We start from the raw sequence: 19583 nt of genomic DNA on the forward strand, positions 1-19583 counted from the left end.
CCCTCCTCAGAGTTCAGAGCTTAGTGCAGATCCCATGCCAAGCACTCAGAATATCTAACAGGCCAGCACAAGTTCTTAACATGACAACATGACATCCAACTTTGGACTCCTTCTGTTTAACACTGTATACGGCATTACCCACTGTACAAGTACTGTTGTTACATTTCATTCATATTGTTACCATCGTCTTAATGTTTAAATTGTCCACTGCACTAACACTGGTATGTAACATCATGTTGATAGTAATGGGGAAGGTTAATATTGTTTTGAAGAAAAAAGACTTCCAGAAGAATTTCAGCACCCACAGTACAAAACAGGGAGAGCACGAAGTGCTTAGGTTGCATGCAAGAGAATATTCAAAATAATTAGTAACTTCAAGCACAGGTGTTTGTTTTCCAAACTGCAGATCCCTAAAACATACAGCTTCCCTGTAGATCACCAAGAGGTGTAGCCCTAAGATAGGTCACTTAGGTTTTTTTAATATTACATAACACTTTGCCCTTAATGCTTAATAAGTGTTGTGAAAAAATTATGAGTCCACTTAATGAAACCAACATTTTTAGCACTGTTTTAAACAGGCACACTTGTACCAACCAGTTTTTTTGTCTTTTGCCCTGTATACCACACCATATGTTCCTTCTTCAATCCTGTTCAAACACTGAAATTCCTCCACGCTACGACATCCCTGAGAAAACAAACAGAAAATTAGTCTGTAGGATTTACCTTTTTAAAGACATATAAGACACAGTATGGCTGACTTTATATGAACAGTTTGTTATCCCAGAAGAATATAAAATAGATCTATGCCCAGGAAAACTATATTTTGTTCCAAAGCATTTTTACCTAGTACTCTAAGAAAGTGTCCTCTCAGGAACAAAAACTATGTTTAAAGAAGTATTTAAAATACTCCACCTCAATAGCTCCTAAGCCTCATTCATTTCTACAGATCCTGAAGAAATGAGGATTTCAGTCTCAGCAGCAGAGGAACTAGCTCCACACCTTAGACTGATGTGTCTCAGGCAGGCCAATGAGCTGCATTTGCATTCCCTAAGCATGTGCTGATCCTAGCCATTGACAGCAAAAAGAGATAGGATCACATCAATCTTGACTGTCTAGATCAGTGTTTCTCAACACCCAGCCCGGCACTGATCCCTGAGATCCACCTGACACAGTTTAGGAAGGCAGCAAGCCGGTCCCCGGTATCAAAAAGGCTGAGAAACACGGATATAGATACTTCCTCTTGTTAAAATAAAGGTGGCATAACATACATATTAAATACACAAATTACTTCCCATTTTACTTTAGTGTAAATGTAAAAGTAAAACATACAAAGATTTATCTAGAGCAAACGCTCAGTTATACATAATACACGTGTGTATCTCAGTATTCTGCATCTATATTAGTTCCTATGTTGCTGCCCTAGCACACGACATTGCAATACTGATCTGAGGAGGAGCTCTATCTAGTCCACTATTCTGTGTCTGGAAGTGGCTAGTACAAGTTGCTTCAGAGAAAGGTGCTTACACACACACAAAAAAAAAACACATAAAGAACTGTCCACGGGGAAGTTTTTTCCTGAATCTCAATCAGTTGGAGCTTTTGTTTATGCCCTGAAACATGAGTTTATATTTCTTACACTTTTTTATTCTATCTAATGTACCTGTGGATGTTCTCATTATCCATATAAATGCTCAGTCCTTTTTTTTAATCCTATTAAACTGTTGCCTTTATGGATATCTTCTGGGAATGAGTTCCACTGGCTAAGTAGGTGTTGTGTACAAATATTTCCTTTCATCTGTTTTAAATTTATTGTCTTTCAGTTTCATTGAACATTCTTTTTCTATTATGTGAAAAAAAGCAGGAATGACAACTATTTGTTTTATAAGCTTTTGGGGGCAAGGGCTGTCTTTTTTCTGCACTTGTACGGTGCTGAGCACCTTGGGATTCAGGTCCGTGACTAGGGTTCCTACGTGCTATGATAACAAACAACAACTTATTTTGCTCACCTTCTCAGTTCCCTGCTTATTCATCTCCTCTATAAACTAAAAACTTTTCACTCTCCTCATAGGGACATCTTTCCATTCCAATAAACATTTATATTACTTGTGAACCTGCCTATACCTGCAGTAACTATTTTCAGATGGGGTCACCAGAATATCACAATATCCCAATGTATTATATCCTTTTTAAAAACTAAAAGTTTGAACTTGTTTTCACACACAACTTTTAAAAATATTGTATGTGAATATTTGATTGATGGAATATATGCCTGGGCTCACTTGACACCACAAGATGCTTTTGGTTGACCCCACCACGGTTTATGCACATAATGAATCTGACATTGGGCAAATGCACTGGACAATATGACATAATACTGTTTTATATCCAAGATGCTCTTGAGAGTACATATATCATTTTATGTCACTATTCATGGAAATCCCATCTAAGATATTCTGGAGCACTTGTGAAATGATCCTCACCTGCAGCGCAGGAAGGTACTTGGGTAGCTCTTGTTTCAACTCAGTGGGTGATGAAGCTGGAGAATCAGGAACATAATCTCCTTCTGTCATTGTATTGGAATGTGGGGTCCCCTCCCCCACTTCCTCCTCTTCTCCTTCACTTCCTGCTGAATCTCGATCAAACCTTGACTCTGTAACTTTAAAATTTAGAATCAGTCGTGGAAACAGGCAGCCATTTGGGATGTTTGAATTAGTTTTAGACAAACTTGTGAGGGAATAAAATTGTGATCATAAAATTGAGATACTAAAGAGCGTGGCACGCAATTTGAGTGTCCTGTTAAGAGATGACAAGGAAGGTATTTAAAGAAGCATGATTCTTTTTTCTATGTTTGGGGAGTATTTCATGAGGTTCAAGTATAGTTCCTTGAATACATTTTCAGGGTTAAATATTGCACTTTATAAAAACTAAATCAGTATATGAACAGTATGCAAAGACTGATTCAACTTTAATCTGACACATCATATAGTGCAATTCTGACTACCAAGAGGATGGGCCCGATTCAAAATCACAGCTAGAACATTAGGTAAGTTCAGATCCAAGCTTCTCTGACTCTTACAATAGGCCAACAAAAAGCCCTTGGATCAGAACTCTCACCCAGACTTTGGGGAAGTTCTGATCCAGGATGTGTCTACTCTTGAGTACAGATGACCCACAGTACCAAATGGTGTGGTGGATTATACTACTGATGAAAATCCACTAGCAAGTTGATTTCAAAAAGCCAAGCTCATTTTATGCAAGATTTCAACTTAGACCTGCAGAAGTAATATCCGCCCCCATCCACCAACAGGATTTCTTATACAAGCCTACTTTTCATAATCAAGTCCTGGTAGGCTTGAATATCTTGAAACCCTTTCACATTCTAGACAGTGCATTAAAATCCATAGTTCATGAAACAGAAAAGGAAAAAACTGCTACAGCTAAAGCCAATGTTTGTATCTTACCAACTGGAATGTGATTTCCATTCTCTCGCTCTTCTTCTTCACTCATTTCTTCTTCACTCACCTCTTCTAAAAAACAGAATGCAGTCCAACAGAAAAAGCTTAATATCATTCTGATTTCATGTACATAGATGCTTAATACAGTGAAATAGCAATACAAGTGTTACAGAGTAATGTAGAGGTCCCCAAACTGTGGGATGCGCCCCCCCTAGCGGGACATGGAGTAAAGTTCGAGGGGGGTGCAGCAGACCCAGGCCAGCCCCCATGGGGGATGGGGAGGGAGAGCCACCCAGTCCCACCCCAGCTGTGCTCCGGCCCTGCCCCCAGCCACAGCTCCTGGCCTCACGCCTGGCCATGTTCCCAGCCTGAGCGTGGCTCCGCCCCCAGCTGCAGGCCCGGCTGCAGTGCTGCTCCTGGCCCCGCCCCCAGCCTTGACCCTGGGCACCAGCTCCATTCTTGGCTCGAGGCCAAGACTGGGGGTCAGGGCTGGGAATGGAGCCACACGCAGCCATGGGTGCAGCTGCCAGCCCCCACCGCAGCCCAGCTGCGGCTCTGCTCCTGGTCCCGGACCCACCTGCAGCTGTGGCTCCAGCCTTGGCCCCCTTAATCCTGTCCACATTCCTGCCCTCCCAAGCCATGGCCCTGCCCCCAGTTCAGGGGGCAGGGTGAGGACAGGGGTAAGGGGGGGGGGACACAACCCTCAAAAGTTTGGCGACCACTGGAGTAATGCCATTTCAGCAGTTTTACAGGTCCTGCTCACTATCTACTGTTAGTAACCCAGTACCTCTGTTTCACTTGATAGGCAGAGTTTCTCTGACTGACACAGAGCTGAACTACATTAAGTGAGCCAGGAAACACTAACATTGGTGGCTGCTGTTTCTGCTTATTTTCTTCAATTTTACATTATAAGCTTATAATGTAGCTTTGAAAATAGGTTTTAAAAACCCTTGACTTTTGGTGAAAATGTGGTGCATGAAGAAATTTCATATCTATATATTTGCTATTTGTGCCCTAAAATGGAAGTTTTGGAAACAAATATGCAAGCAAGTTAAAGTGTTACTGACTGTGATTTAGGGCTCTATTGTGAGGACTCCCACAAGAAAATCAATGACACCTGAAACAAATGATTTATAGCCCCATGATTAGTGACAGTCAGAAGTTATGTTGCAGTCACAGGAAGGAAGAAAGTTAGTCCAGTGACATCAGCTTAGCTTAAAAATTTAGAAATTATTGGTGACAGAGAAATTCAAATAACTCTTATAAAACTTCTTAAAATTTGGTGGTTACTTTTCACCGATTTAATAGAAAAACATCCAGCAGTCAGGCCCACATTGTTGTGCTCATTTTTTGTTTACTGATTAATGACACACAGATAGCAATTACTAGATTTGCTTAGTTAATTTCTTTTGTATTATTTCCATTTGTTCTTTCAAAAATGAAAAAAATCTAATAAAATTTCAAGCAGAAAATAATTAGAGATGGTACAGACTTCTCTAGTCCATCCCACAGGCTAGAATAAGACTGTTCCCTATAGAACATTTGCTAGTGTCCAACATGGTTTTAAAAGTAGTCAAATGATGAGGCTTTCAACACCTCTCTTATAAAGACAAAAATATCACCGGAACTGTCCATCTTGGCTTCTTAGATTGATAACTTGAATATGCCCTCATACAGAAAGGCTAATATATTACTTGTCCTCACAAGTTTTAGGTTTCTATCTTATCTGTGACCAAGGAAAAAAAGAAAGTGGGCAACGTAAAACTGTAAGCACAAAAGTGCTTTGGGTGAGCATTTTTGTGGTCATGTTTTACCACTTACCAGCTGACTGTTCAGACACTTCCTCAGAATTGCTTCCTGTCTCCTCTTCCTCCTCCTCCTCCTCCTCCTCCTCTTCTTCCTCCTCCTCTTCTTCCTCCTCCTCCTCTTCCGATTCTCCACTGCTAGATTCCTCCTCCTCTTCCTCTGAACCAGATCCAGATTCTGTCAGGGGATAAGCAGAGAACACAAAAGTAACTAGGTGCACCCTCATGTGAAGGATCTTCTCATAAATATGATTATTTCCTAGGGTAAATTCTATGTATTTGATTGTGTGTAATTACCTCCTGACGAAGACTCTGCTGAGCTAGTTTTTCTCTCACTGTCACTGATGTCTTGCAAATCCGAAAGCAGGTCTCTTTCTTCTGTTTTCTCCTCTTTTACTGAGAAGCAAAAAAACAGACCAGTTTCTAAGCATTACCTCTACTTTATCAAGTGCTGAACACACGAGAACCCTAGATTTTCTTCTTCTTTAAACCCTGGCCAAATATTTCAGTCATGTCCAGCAGAATGTACCTGCTGGGCTATTGAATGTACTTGGTATAGCGTCACATACTGTTGCTTTCAATGATACGTAACTTTAAGAACTGCAGTGCAGCAGGATCAACAGTGGAAGAGTTGGACTTTTTTATTTTTTTTTTTAAAGTGCACCGAGTTATTAATAAACCCCACTACATGAATTGTGAGGAACGCACAATTTGGTAGTTAATTCTGTAAATAAAGTACCCTTAGAGCACAATTTCACAAATACAAACACAAAGATCAGCAGCACTTCTGACTATTCACAGTAACACGTTCAGTGACTACAATCATTTTTCAGGTTTACAACAAAATAAAAACACAACTGAACTTTAACCAGAGGATGTGGTTATTTCAATTCCTGAAAATTTTCCATTAATAATCAGAGTCTCTAAGAATGTGGAAACCCAAAGAGCTATTTTTATGGCTTGGGAGCCAAATTGAACTTTCCAAGCCAGAATATTACCTGAAGTGCTTTCTTTCTTGTACAGGATGAGAATCGTAGTAATATTTAAACTATACTGCAGTTTCTGAAGAGTCGAATTAAGCTTAATAAGCTTAATTATTCAATGGTTAGCTCCTTTCTCCTCTAAGAGTATTCAAGGGGATAATACAAATGGTGGTTTTTTAGTTTGGGAGGGAATTAAGATACAAATGTAAGAAAAAGAGTCAGCGGTCACTCACCAATGTCAAGAGACTAAGGCATTCAAGCATAGGCAACATTGTTATATAGCAGCGGTTCTCAAACTTTTGTACTGGTGACCCCTTTCATATGGAAAGCCTCTGAGTGCGACCCCCCTTAAATATATAAGAAAGTGGTTTTAATTTATAACACTATTATAAATGCTGGAGGCGAAGCGGGGTTTGGGGTGGAGGCTGACAGCTGCCCCAGGTAATAAACCCCAGTTTGAGAACCCCTGTTCTATAGCATAAGTCAAGTTGAAGTATATTTCATAGCACAGACAACATTTTTAACCCTCAAGGTCAAGAACAATCACTGCAGAACTGTATTTATTTTACAGCAGATGTGATGCATGTTTGCTGGGGAGATAAAATCGGCAAAAAAGTGCTCTAATTTGGCACAAACATTGCAATATTTTGGTAGTTGCTACCAGCATAGGTTACAATGCCCTTCAATTCCTGCAGCAACTCTGGAGAGGGAACCATTCTGATGAATACCACGTATGCATATCTGTCTGGTCTGCCCTTATCTTTTTCGAAAAAGGGCCTTCTCTGCTTCTTGGTCACCTCTATCAGCGTAACGTCCTCCAACGTAAGGAATGCCTAAAGAGGTGCAGATGCAGTTACTAACCTGCATCCCCCACCTCTGTCCCCAAAACCCTCTACACCATTTAAGTAATAGCACATACCACCAAACCATGCTGTCCAAACAAGAATAGTCTCCCACTCCTCAAAACATCCTAGAAGCAAAACACAGTTCATTGCAACAAGGTCCGTAGGCACAGGGGAAGTAAGGTGGAAAACAAGTTACCATCACAAGCCTCTCCCGCGACTAGGAAAAAACTAGGAGGATGGCCTTTCAAAATAGAGCGGAAAATATTTTATCATTGCCACCAGAGAGACCGAACTAGGAACCACAACTCTAATTTTATCAGCCCCTCCTCCCCCATCCAGTTCCTTCAAGTGCTTCTCAAGGATAGGACTATTATCAGCATCTGAGTGTCTGGCTAACCTGAGGGGGAAGAAATGCAGGGCAAAAGAGTCAGTGTCCAGAAACTTCTTGAGAGCTTCCTGGAAGAGATACCAGAAGAGGAGATCAAGGAGCTGCTTAGGGATGAACTTTTCTTGGAGCAGCTTCATTCAGTGCAGCACCATTTCTGGCCTCAGGTAAGAAGCATTGTCTAGTGGGAAACATTCTGTAAACCTGGAATGACCAGCAGTAGCTGCTTAATTTTAGGATGACAAAGGCCACTTTCACTAGAGATTTGCACAAAGCTCATCCCAAAGCTGCAGCGCACCAACATGAGAGCTCCCTTAAGTGTTCAGTATTATGTGGTCATTGCCACTTGGACGCTTGCCATCCTTGCTTGCTACCAGCCAATAGCTGAGGTGCAACAGCTGACTTCCAAAGCAAAAGCCACCTGGCAGCAAGATCTCAAATACATCTCCATCTCCTTCTGCATACCTGCTGTTGTCAGCATTGCGATATGGAGCACAGTTCTGTTCATGCTGGCTGACAGCAATCTGAAAATAGGGCTGGCTCACAAAAAAAAATAAAAATAAAAAGATGAATCATGGGATGGCAGGACTGATCATGGGAATTTGTGAGTTTGACTTCATGTCCCAGAATTCCAGTTGCTTCTGCTATGTAACATACAATGAGCTGCGAGGGAAGTCCCAGAATGTAGAAAGCCCAGCAAGGCAAAGCACCATGGGATACCCTCCCACAATGCACACGCTTACTATGAAGAAAAATCCCTGCCATGTGGACATAATGATTTAAATTGACGTAGTAAACAGCTGGATGTATGAATACAATTACGGTGAAATACCTATTACGCAACAGTCAATGCACCAAAGCTCAGTGGAAAATACACCCTCTAGTTAGACAAGGGCATAATAAATGTTTAGTGAAATTAGTGAGCATTTCTCAAGACTTGTTATTACTAAAAAGAAAAGAATGATTGAGTTTAACAGCATATTATATGGGGTCCCTGCAAACATCAGCAAATCATCCAGATAATAGTTTATTTGCCATTCCTCATCCATACTTTGGTACCATGCCACCATTTGTCCCTCAAACTGAATGATACTTTCAAGAAAGTATCATGGAATTCCTTCTAGCAGTCAAAATAAAGCTTCCCCCATCTTTTTCCCCCAGCAAGTCCTTTTGACGGTCATGCAATGGCATATTACCAAGTGCAAACACTACCTGGCTTCCTGCCATCTCCTTGCTCAAGCTTCTCTCTTTGCTGTCGTAATGGGCTGCGACTCCAGGTTCTTATTTTTACTTTGTCTCCATAATCTTCCCTCACTGTTCTATGATGTGCAGAAACTAGTGAAGAAACAAAAACAGAAACCCAAAAGGCGTTACATTTTCCTGCTCCTAATTACAAAGGTTCTCCTCTTCCATGGCAAGCTGTCTCAGGCTCAATTTTTGTTTCTTTTTTAAAAGGAAAAGAACCCTAACTGCACCTCCCAAAAAGAAAAAAAGAAAAGAAAAAGAAAAAAGAGAGAGACTTTGGTGATAGCTAATGATCTGGATAAGGACTCACTGTGCCCTTCTAAAATGGAATGTAGCAGTAAAAAAAAAAAAAAAAATTAATACATATGTGGGCTACATCTACTGAGGCATCATAACTTAGCGGCAGGAGGTGAGAATCCCTGTCTTTACCACTCTCCGAGACCACATCTGCAATACTGCATTCATTTCAGAGCGCTCATTACCACAACAAAGTAGACAAACTGAGGGAGGTGCAGAAAAGAATTAAAAAGTTAAGAGGCAGGAGGGATTGATTCAGGAGGAAACATCAAACACTAAATAAGGTGAAAATGGCTAAGCAATGACTAAGTTGGAAGACTCGATAATTGTCAATGAATACTCAAAAGGTGTAAATATCAAGAAGAGAAAGGAATTGTTTAGCATGATGAAAGAGAGTACAAGTAAAGAGTAAAAGGGATGAAATTAAGAAATATTTTAGGCCAAATATTTGGAAAAAATTTCAGAAAGTGAGACCTACAGGACTATGGAATAGTCTTCCAAAGAGAGTAATGAAAGATACAGAGTATTTTCCCTTCCATTTCCTTTCTACAACATTCATACACCAATATTTGCACAACTATACTATTTTTTTCACCTTTTGGTAAAAAGGTTTATATGTCGATTCCCACATTCTTATAACTCGTTTTTCCATTGATTTGGCCAAACTCCTTTCTGTAACTACATTCTTCCTGTACACATTCCCCCTGAAGTTTCAAGTGACTATGAATATCCTCTTCACTTCATGTCCTGAATTGCTCTGAGCTGTCCAAAAGCTGCCACATTTCACCCTAGTGGTAGCTATGTTTCAGAGGTGGATGACGTGACCCTTGTGCATTGTTTAAGTTTTATAAACAGTGTGTGGACTGGGGACAGAAGGCGCCACATAAATTTAATATATTACTTCATAGGGAAGCCTCATAAGAAACATAAAGAAAAGGAGTACTTGTGGCACCTTAGAGACTAACCAATTTATTTGAGCATGAGCTTTCGTGAGCTACAGCTACTTCATCGGATGCATACCGTGGAAACTGCAGCAGACTTTATATACACACAGAGATGTTCTCTGTGTGTATATAAAGTCTGCTGCAGTTTCCACGGTATGCATCCGATGAAGTAGCTGTAGCTCACAAAAGCTCATGCTCAAATAAATTGGTTAGTCTCTAAGGTGCCACAAGTACTCCTTTTCTTTTTGCGAATACAGACTAACACGGCTGTTACTCTGAAATAAGAAACATAAAAAGTACAGTGCATCAATTGCAACCTCTCGAGAGATGGCTTTAGGTAGATCAATCTTTGACCACCATAGTGGAATCTATATAGGCATTTTAATGCCACAGTCGTCATACTGTCTAGGCAATTCCTAACTTCTAGTTACTAGAGCACCTTATATTATTGAAATTGAAATATTTTGCAAAATTGAATTAACTATTTATTATTTAGTGTTTGCTTTCTGTATTTTATTCAATGTAAACATTTAAGCTAGACTAATTTGTATATAGTAAATTTCATTTACTAGTTCTCATGAAGTTTAAGGGAATGCTTAAATAAATTTTTTTGTTTTTTTTTTCAAAATCTCAAAAACATTTCTATTAATTCGAAGACTCTCCGGTATCCCAGTGATGGGCACAGTATATAAACCTAAAGAGAGAAAGTACCTGACAATACCCTTTTAAGTATATCTGAACCATGCAGAAGTCAAAGCAGGTAAATGTCATTATCCCCATTTTCCAGGTGCGGAAACTGAGGTATAGAGATGAAGTGACCTTTTCCAAGATCAGCTAGTAGCAGACCTAGGAACAGAATCCAGGTTCCCTCAAATTCCGGTCTAGTGCTCTATCCACTATACCACAATGCCTCTCATCATACAGCTACCACACAATTTGGCATACATGGCAGTCAGCCTAAGGTCCAGGACTGAAATAGCAAGGGTGCTGCAGCTGAGGACTGAGATGCAGTGGCAAAGATGCATGTAAGGGACACTTGCATAACGTTTCCCTGCAATTTTCCTGGTTCTAGTCTCACTTTCAGAAGCACCAAATAAAGGGACATCGGAAAACCTATTAAAATGCAAACCTCTATTAAAATGCTTACTCTATACAGTTAACAATGCTGCAATGTTTGTGTGTATGCTAAGCCAGCCATTCTCTCTCACATTGGCAACAGAAAGTTCTATACCATGTTTAATTTCCTCAAGTTCTTAAACGGCTACAGTCCCCCTCAGCTTAGTACAAAGTGCAAATGAGAGACTAACAGCATGAGAACTGATTACAAAACAAGAGTCATAATTAAAGGTAATACTGGCATCCTAGATAAAACACAAATGGGGAGTGTCCTTATTTTCTCTGGTGCCTCGATCTAGGCACAAATCAAAAACACACAAACATCAAAAATCCCTCATTTTAATCGTCACCTAAATGTATGATGCAAGGGACGTAAAATATTCTGCAAACTGGAAACATTTCAGGTCCAGTTTGAACACTGTAAGTGGAAATCAGTGACCAGTAAAACGTTTATCTTGTACGTAAATAAAGAAAAGGTAAGCAAAGGATACCATGTCTACTGAAAACTGACTAATGACCTGCTTCAATACCAATAGGTCTGAGTTCCACAGTACAGAACAAGCTATACAAGCTCAAAGACTTTGCATTCTTTATCCCCCTGTGCGATTTTGTCCTCTTGTCCATGACTAATAAAGAAGCCAGACTCTCTCTCTCTCTTTTTAAATAAAACCCTGGCAATGGCCTATATAAAAGATGTTTGTTTTATCTAAATTCCACTGTTGTTCCATTTAACACACCCCCTTATACTGTTTACACTGAACTAGTTACCTTCTCGTCTGGCCTCCCGTTCCTTGCGCCTTTCTTCAGCTCGCCTTTCCCGTTCTTTTAGTTCCCTTTGCTCTTTTTGTTGCTCTCGCATTTTTCTCTCCCGTTCTCGTTTTCGCTCAAGCTGCTCTAGACGATCCCTGGAAACATTCATTTGCCTATTTTATATAAGTGAAGTCTGGGCTTTTGTTTTTGTAATCTAAAGCTGTTACTATTGCAATAATAGACTACTAAATTATTCAATTTCAGTGCCAACTAGCAACAAAATTGTGATATCATTGTGCATTTGCCCAAGCAGCCCTTTACAGAGGCAGACATTAATCTTTTATAACAGATTTGCTCTAGTCTGCCTTTCTTTATCAGTTGGCACAGAGTGTTGGGACCAACTTAAAATAAGGTTCTGCAGTCTGTCGGAATTTAAATAAAAAATAAGCAGGCTTAAAAAGCTGATTTTTTTAAATGAGCCTTGGAAGCCCACTGTATTCTACAGAACTGACTTGTTCACCAATTATTACGGCACAATAGCAGCAAACAGAGTCTTTAGTGTTAGAAAGATATCCGGTAATGAAATCACTTCAAAAAGTGCTTATATGCAGGTGAGATCCCAGCCTCTTATTACACCGCATGTTCATGGGGGTAATGGCACTGTCATCAGATTGCACTAAATTTTAATCTAATTGAATTTCTTTGGGTGTTGCAGAGTAAGGTTCGTTTTTTTTACCTCTCCCTCCTGGAATGCTCCCTAGCCATTTCCCTCCTCTTCTGCCTTTCCCATTCACGTCGAGCCTTATCCTGCTCTTCTCGATGTCTTTTCCTACGTTCATGCTCACGTTCCTTCTCTTTTACCCTGGCATGCTTCCCTAATAATAAAGATAAAAATAAATGCTGGATTGTTATAGTCAAGATGTTCCTATTCTTCAAAATCAAAAGAACAAACCAGGGTAAAGCACTAATTTCATGGGCTTTGTTGTTCTGGTCTTAGTATGTACTAGCAAAATCCTGACTTAGGACTGTGTTGTAAATAAAATTAAATGATAATAAAAACTTGCATGTACCATACTCAATGTTAAAAATATAAAGTTGACCAATAACAGGAAAGCAAGGTTTATTATTATTTATGACTTTACAGCAACAGCATTTTAGGAGCTTGACGGATAGGTATAAAGACAAAGGGCTCAATCCTGCACCGCTGGAGTCCTTGGAAGTTTTAACATGGACTTCAAAGGCAGCAGGATCAGACTAAAGGTCCCTGTCGAAAAGTGGTGAGTGGGGAACCAAACATACGCACACGAACCGCTTAACAGAAGAAATGAAGGAGTCAGACAAAACTATTAAGCAAGAATTCCTATGAATTTCACATTTCTTTTTCAGAATTTTTTACTCCATTTCCTCCACCCCGGCTCCCTAATCTATCCACCTGTTATATCTTCTCTAACTCTTTGGGGCAAGCAACTGACGTTTACTATGGCTGTACGGTGCCTTACACAATGTGCCCCAGTCAACTTGACCTCAAAGAGCTAGCGCAATATAAATGTTAAGTAATAACAGCTACAATACCTCCTTCTGCTGAATGACTACGATGTCTACGTTTCTCTTTCCTCTTCTCATCTTTCCTGTGATGTGCTTTTTCCTTCCGTGACATCTGCTGTGGTGGTTTGATAGCCAAGGAATCATCCTCCTCTCCTCTAAAATGCAATTTATATGAATAAGCACAGGAAAGTAATAGGTAATTTATAATAAGTATGAATTGTTGCTCCTTTTCCACCCTTTGTGAGAAGGAATAAGTATTTAATCTAACAATATTTAGCACTTCAATAGCACCTTTCATCTGAGGAGTTTGGAGCATGCTACCAACATTACTAATCCCTCACAACCTCTTGTAAGGGAGGTAGGTATTATTAAATTGTTTTTAATAGATGGGTAAACTAAGATATAAGAATCTCAGTGACTCAGGGTAAGTATCAAAAAACCCCCAGCAAACCTGCTTTAACCACAACACACAGAGAACATTTAGATTTTATTGCTTTTAAGGCAATGTCCACATCCAGAAGCATTTTCTTCCTCTATTCTTACCTATCTTCCATAGAATCTTCTCTCCTGTAAGGTGAATTCCTGATTGTTATCTCCATACGGTGATCTCTCAGCTCCCCCTCTTCAAGGGAATCCCGCTTTGAATCCCGATCATCAGACTATGGTGGAAGGGGGAAGGAAGGATAAAAACAAATTGCAGTTAATTTCTCTTGCAGTGAGCTGTATTTTTTTAAACTGATGTTTAACTCCGCTGCTGGCAGTAAAGCGAAATGATCTATAGGATACTCAACACAAATCAGTGGTTTATGTACAGATTTTAATTATAGCTGTCACGCAGTCAAATGTAGTTAATACGTTGTAATATCTGAAACAATATAAATTCAGTCTACTTAAGTAAAACTAACCTGCAAAAACTCAAAGACTTTGCTAATTTATGGTAGTTTTTTAAAGACAAAATCTTTCAACAAATACTACAAACAAGTGGTAATGACACCTGTAACAACCCTTTTGGATTAGAATAAGCAAAAGTTATTTAGGGCCAAAAAAAATTTAATCATTTGACAAAATGGGCCCAACATTTTTTCTGCTGCAGTCAGGAACAGGTTTAAAAACAGGAGCACTATAAAATTTCAAAAAGGCCAAAATAGTCTAATTATACTGCAACTAACACTTCCAATTAACCAGGCTGATTTCTCAGACAGACTTTTCAACAACTGTGAAGCAAAGTAAAAGATCTAGTGTGTTACCAATCAGGTTTTAACAAAGCACAACATTTTGGTAAGCTTTGACACTGAGAGATAGTGCTCACCTGTTAAATATGGAAGTACAAAAGAACTTCATTGATAGTGATAGAGGAAGCCTTGTTCTAATGGAAAAATGAGGGGAAAAAAATTAAACCTCCTCACTTTAATTAGAACTATTTCTTTACAAAGAGACAGCTTACATTTTTAATGCGTTTTATCTCTGCCTTCTCTTCTTGCTCCTTCCTTCGTTTTTTTTCCTGAAGAATTTCATCTAAAGTTTTCACTTTCCAAGAGTCCTTTTCATCACCCATTTGAGTCAGAACAAACTGAAACAGAACACCACATTAATGGAGGTAGATATATTTGAAATATAATGTAACCAATAGCATTGCATATATCAATGTTTTAGGTAAGTTTTAAAGGAACTTTTGATATACAAATAAACATTTAAAAATGATATGATGTGCCAAGTTTCACGGAACCTTATGTAAAGGGAAGTCAGTTCGCATTTGACTTAAGCTATACCAAAATAAGCTTGGTTTCAAATCAGAGTATTCACACTGTTTGTGCAACAGTTTAATTAAATTGGTTTAAAGACCAACTTAAGTTAAATCAGTGCAACTTCTGCAATAGTGCCTCATATTTTGCCAGTCATGATGATCCAAAGACACCTAAATGTACTAGTCTTATGACTTATTACTTTAGCACTGTGAGGATGTGGGAAAAGGTAATTTTCTGTGGTTGCACAATTATTTATGAAGGATCTGTCCTCAAGCTGCTACTGCTCTGTCACCAGCACACAGTCCTTCCACTGCAGTTCATATACCACATTTTCGTTTGGCAAAAAACTCCGCTCTTTCTGCTTTTTTCAAAATTAATTTGATGGTAGTCAAGAAGGCTAGACTGATAATCCTAGTTTTCTATTAATCCAACATTACAGACATAGCAAGGCTATCCCTCAATTACATACCTTGGGTTTGACCAGAAACCATATCCTTAAATTAAAAGGATAATTCTGTCTCTTCAGTCCCATTAAATGCTCAGCCTCTTTGCTAAGACTATCAACAAATATGTCAGTACTAGCAGTGGGCACATACCAAGAGCTGGACTAAGACCCACTAATCAATTTCATTTAGGTAACATAATGGCCATCTAATAGTAGCAACAAATCTTGGCCCTTTTCAACCTGTTTTTATTCCTACTTCATACTATTCTCATTTGCTGCATATACTAAGCCTCAGTTACAAAGTGAACAAGATCCTGTCTGTATCGCAACTTTTGAAATGTACTAAAGTAGTTAGTAAGGACAGCAATCACAGTACAAATTTAAAAAAACCCAAACATTTTATAAGCATGGTCAAATCCTCTTGGCAGGTCATCTTCAGCTAAACATGACTTACTTTAAAAATGATTCAATCACAGTACAAACACATCTTTACATAGTTTTCAAATCTGTATTTCAATTTTCAGAGGCACACACGGGTAGAAGCTAGTTTCATATGTAAAGTCCCACTAGTAGAAGTGGCTGAAATAGTCACAAAAATTCAGAAGTGAGCCTTTTGGGAATTTCTTTCAAAGCTGTGCACATTTTCGCATCCATGTCTGTCACCATAGTATATGCACAAAATATTTTTTTCCCCCAAGTGGGGTGAGTGAAAATGGGCCAGATGAAGCTAGAAAATGTCAAAATATTTTCTGCCTCTTCAAACAGCCCTTGTTAGAAATCCTGGTATATATCCGACCCACAATTAATCCGAATGGGTCACAGATTAAAAAAAAAAAAGAGACTCTCTCTGACAAATGAATGAAGACATCCTGGTTTAGCATGTTGTTTATTAAACTGTATTATATTCAAATACTTTTCAAATGTGGGTCATTTTTGAAGTAAGGCAGCAAGGGCTTCCAAGAAAAAGAAAGAGGATGGGTCTCTGCAGGTTGCCTGGACAGAAATGACTTATACTGTATATAATGACTGCGGAGGTGGTAAGGAACAAGGACAATCTTTTCCTCCTTTGTAAAAGTGTAGTGGAAACAACATTACAACCACTTCATGCTATGATTCTCTTGTGGGCTGAGCTGCTTGAGGCCTTGCCTACATAGGAAAATGTTACTGGTTGTAACACACCTGTTCCTCCACATGAACCCTCCTATTTCGATATAAGAGTGTCTGTTTCGGTTTAGTTTGTCACCGGGGAAGAAGTTTAAGCTATACCAAAGAAGCTGGAATAAGCATGTCCACAAGGGAGGTCATAGCCATACAATTATATTGATTTATATTCACACCTTAGGTTATACCAAAAGACTTTCCCCTATAAATAAAGCCTCAGTGCTTGGCCTTCCATGCATGCTGCCCTCCTGCCATTTGTTGCCTCCCTCTTGAAAACAATGATTTTATACTATGTGTAGCATACTAAATTCACATACAAAAAGCAACAATGTGTAGGCAATGCAAGCCCTATTGCCTTCTAAATCCTCTTGGCCTAACTTCTTCAGTGGCAGGATACTCCCAGGTGTGTCTTATTACGTTCTGCTGGACCCTAGATTCCCTATCAGTGAGGACTAAGACCCACAAGTCAACCAACAGCGACGTTTCAGATACCCCTTCCTGGGGACTTCCCAAGCAATTTCCTAATGCAGAGGGACATGGTTTGACGAATTCTGAGTGCAACACCAGGGTCCCCCGTCTCTCCCCACGCTCCTGTGCGGATTTACCCCAACACACAGCACTCTCAGTCTGTCACCTCATGCTCCCAACAGTCTCACTCGCCGGCTCACCCCCGCCCCCCACACCAGTTCCCTAAGCTCCTCTACCTCACCGCTCCCATCCAGCCTCACCCCGTTAACCGGTCCCCAATCGCTACCTCGCCCCTCTACTGATCCTCGCCTCTCACTGGTCCCCTCGCCCCTCAGACACCCCAACATTAAGACCCCCGGCCTGAGCCCCCAAGACTCCCTTGTCCCCACAGGCTCCCCCTCCACACACCAGTCCCTGGGCGCCCGACACCCAGCCGCCTCCTCCCCTCCGGGCCCCCCGCCCCAGGGCGAGCCCCGCTTCTAACACAGGGGCCCACACGGGGGAAGCGACTCGCACCACACTCACCGCCAGCACCGCCCGCCGCCGGAGACTAAGGAGAGAGGCTGCAGCGCCAGCCAGCGCGGAACAAACGCGTCACTTCCGCTCCCCAGCGCATCCTGATGACGTACTGACGTGACCGCGGTGCAGTTGGCCCGGCCAGCGGCGTAGGCTGCGCGCATGCGGCCAACTGGGGGGGGGGGGCGGTGCGCGGCGGCCCGGCAGCCCCTAGGCCCGGCGGGGTGAGCGATGCCTACGCGTGAGACGGCTGCCGCGGAGCCTACCGGGCCCGGAGACCAAAGGGGCTACGTGCGGACTCCCGGGGCCCGGCCCCTCAAGGAGGCACGGTCCTGTTGGTTACGAGCACTTGGCAGCTGCGCGCAGTGCCGCTGTTCAGTCTCACCCCCCTGGGGAAAGAGGCGCGTTGTCCCGCTCTTCCAAGTGGGGAAACTGAGGCACGGAGTCTCGGCTGGGGCCCTGCAGGGCGAGGAAAAGACAACACCATCCCCGTCCTCTATTTTATAAGCACTAGCCATTCAGCCTCCCTTCTTGCAGTGCCATTAATGAGTTCTTTGCAGATCCTGCTATTGTCGTGAAAATGATTAAACGGTCCATGGGGCTTACTAGTTCCCGGGGCCACTTCTCAGCCACCTCCCTTGGCCTGCAAATCTCGTTCTGAATTCTATCTCCTTACGTTTTAGTTCATTAAATTCTTCGATTGCATTTGCAAAATAAGAATAAAAAACTGACACTACAGTTTATATTTCACAGTTATTTGTTTTGAATATTAGAAGTAGAAATTAGGGCTGTCAAGCAATTAAAATTAATCACAATTAATCGGACTGTTAAGAATAGAATGTCCTTTATTTAAATTTTTTTGATGTTTTCTACATTTTCAAATATATTGATTTCAATTACAACACAGACTACAAAGTGTACAGTCCTCACTTTATTTTTGATTACAAGAATTTGCACTGTTTAAAAGCAAAAGAAATAGTATTTTTTCAATTACCCAGTACTGTAGTGCAATCTCTTTATCAGGAAGGTTGAAGTACAAAAAAAACAGCATTCAAAAATAAACTAAAATTTTAGAGCCTACAAGTCCACTCAGTCCTACTTCTTGTTCAGCCAATTACTCAAACAAGTTTGTTTACATTTGCAGAAGATAATGCTGCCTGATTCTTGTTCACATCACATGAAAGTGAGAATGGGGGTTCTCAAAGCACTGTTGTAGCCAGTGTTGCAAGATATTTACATGCTAGATGCGCTAGAGAGTCATATGTCCCTTCATGCTTTAACCATCATTCCAGGGGACATACATCCATGCTGATGACGGGTTCTGCTTGATAACAATCCAAAGCACTGCAGACTGATGCATGTTCATTTTCATTATCACCAGCAGAAGGCTGATTTTCTTTTTTGGTGGTTCAAGTTCTGTACTTTCCACTTTGGAGTGTTGCTCTTTTAAGACTTCTGAAAGCATGCTCCATACCTCATCCCTCTCAGATTTTGGAAGGCACTTCAGATTCTTAAACCTTAGATTGAGTGCTGTAGCTATCTTTAGAAATCTCACATTGGTACCTTCTTTGCGCTTTGTCAAATCTGTAGTGAAAGTGTTCTTAAAGTGAACATGTGCTGGGTCATCATCCCAAACTGCTATAACATGATATATATGGCAGGATGTGGGTAAAACAGAACAGGGGACATATAATTCTCCCTCAAGGAGTTCAGTCACAAATTTAATTAACACTTTTTTTTAAAATGAGCGTCATCAGCATGGAAGCATATCCTCTGGAATGGTGGCCAAAGAATGAAGGAGCCAACGAATGTTTAGCGTATCTGGCACAAATATCTGGCACTGCCTGCTACAAAAGTGCCATGCCTGTTCTCACTTGC

At 40.6% G+C, this 19583-nt stretch overlaps 1 protein-coding gene across 12 annotated transcripts in view; it reads right to left on the reverse strand.

The window, feature by feature from the left end:
• Nucleotides 1-17825, reverse strand: part of LOC125624484 (cyclin-dependent kinase 11B) — a 44509-nt gene extending 26684 nt beyond the window's left edge. For 4 of the 12 annotated variants that reach the window (XM_075121216.1, XM_075121213.1, XM_075121215.1 and 1 more), the window contains exons 1-12: nt 17715-17825; nt 14815-14940; nt 13914-14029; nt 13398-13525; nt 12562-12700; nt 11844-11998; nt 8686-8808; nt 5558-5656; nt 5277-5438; nt 3462-3527; nt 2481-2656; nt 595-685 (exon numbers count right to left, since the gene is read on the reverse strand). In XM_075121216.1, coding sequence (XP_074977317.1) covers nt 595-685; nt 2481-2656; nt 3462-3527; nt 5277-5438; nt 5558-5656; nt 8686-8808; nt 11844-11998; nt 12562-12700; nt 13398-13525; nt 13914-14029; nt 14815-14925 — 1366 coding nt within the window. In that variant the 5' untranslated portion in view covers nt 14926-14940; nt 17715-17825. Of the gene's footprint in view, nt 1-594; nt 686-2480; nt 2657-3461; nt 3528-5276; nt 5439-5557; nt 5657-8685; nt 8809-11843; nt 11999-12561; nt 12701-13397; nt 13526-13913; nt 14030-14679; nt 14737-14814; nt 14941-17714 lie in introns of those variants that run through there. The other 8 variants (XM_075121217.1, XM_075121219.1, XM_075121218.1 and 5 more) reach the window with 8 other exon arrangements.
• Nucleotides 17826-19583: the final 1758 nt, after the last annotated feature.

This window comes from Caretta caretta, chromosome 18, assembly GCF_965140235.1.
Source record: "Caretta caretta isolate rCarCar2 chromosome 18, rCarCar1.hap1, whole genome shotgun sequence".
NCBI classification, from domain to species: Eukaryota; Metazoa; Chordata; order Testudines; family Cheloniidae; genus Caretta; species Caretta caretta.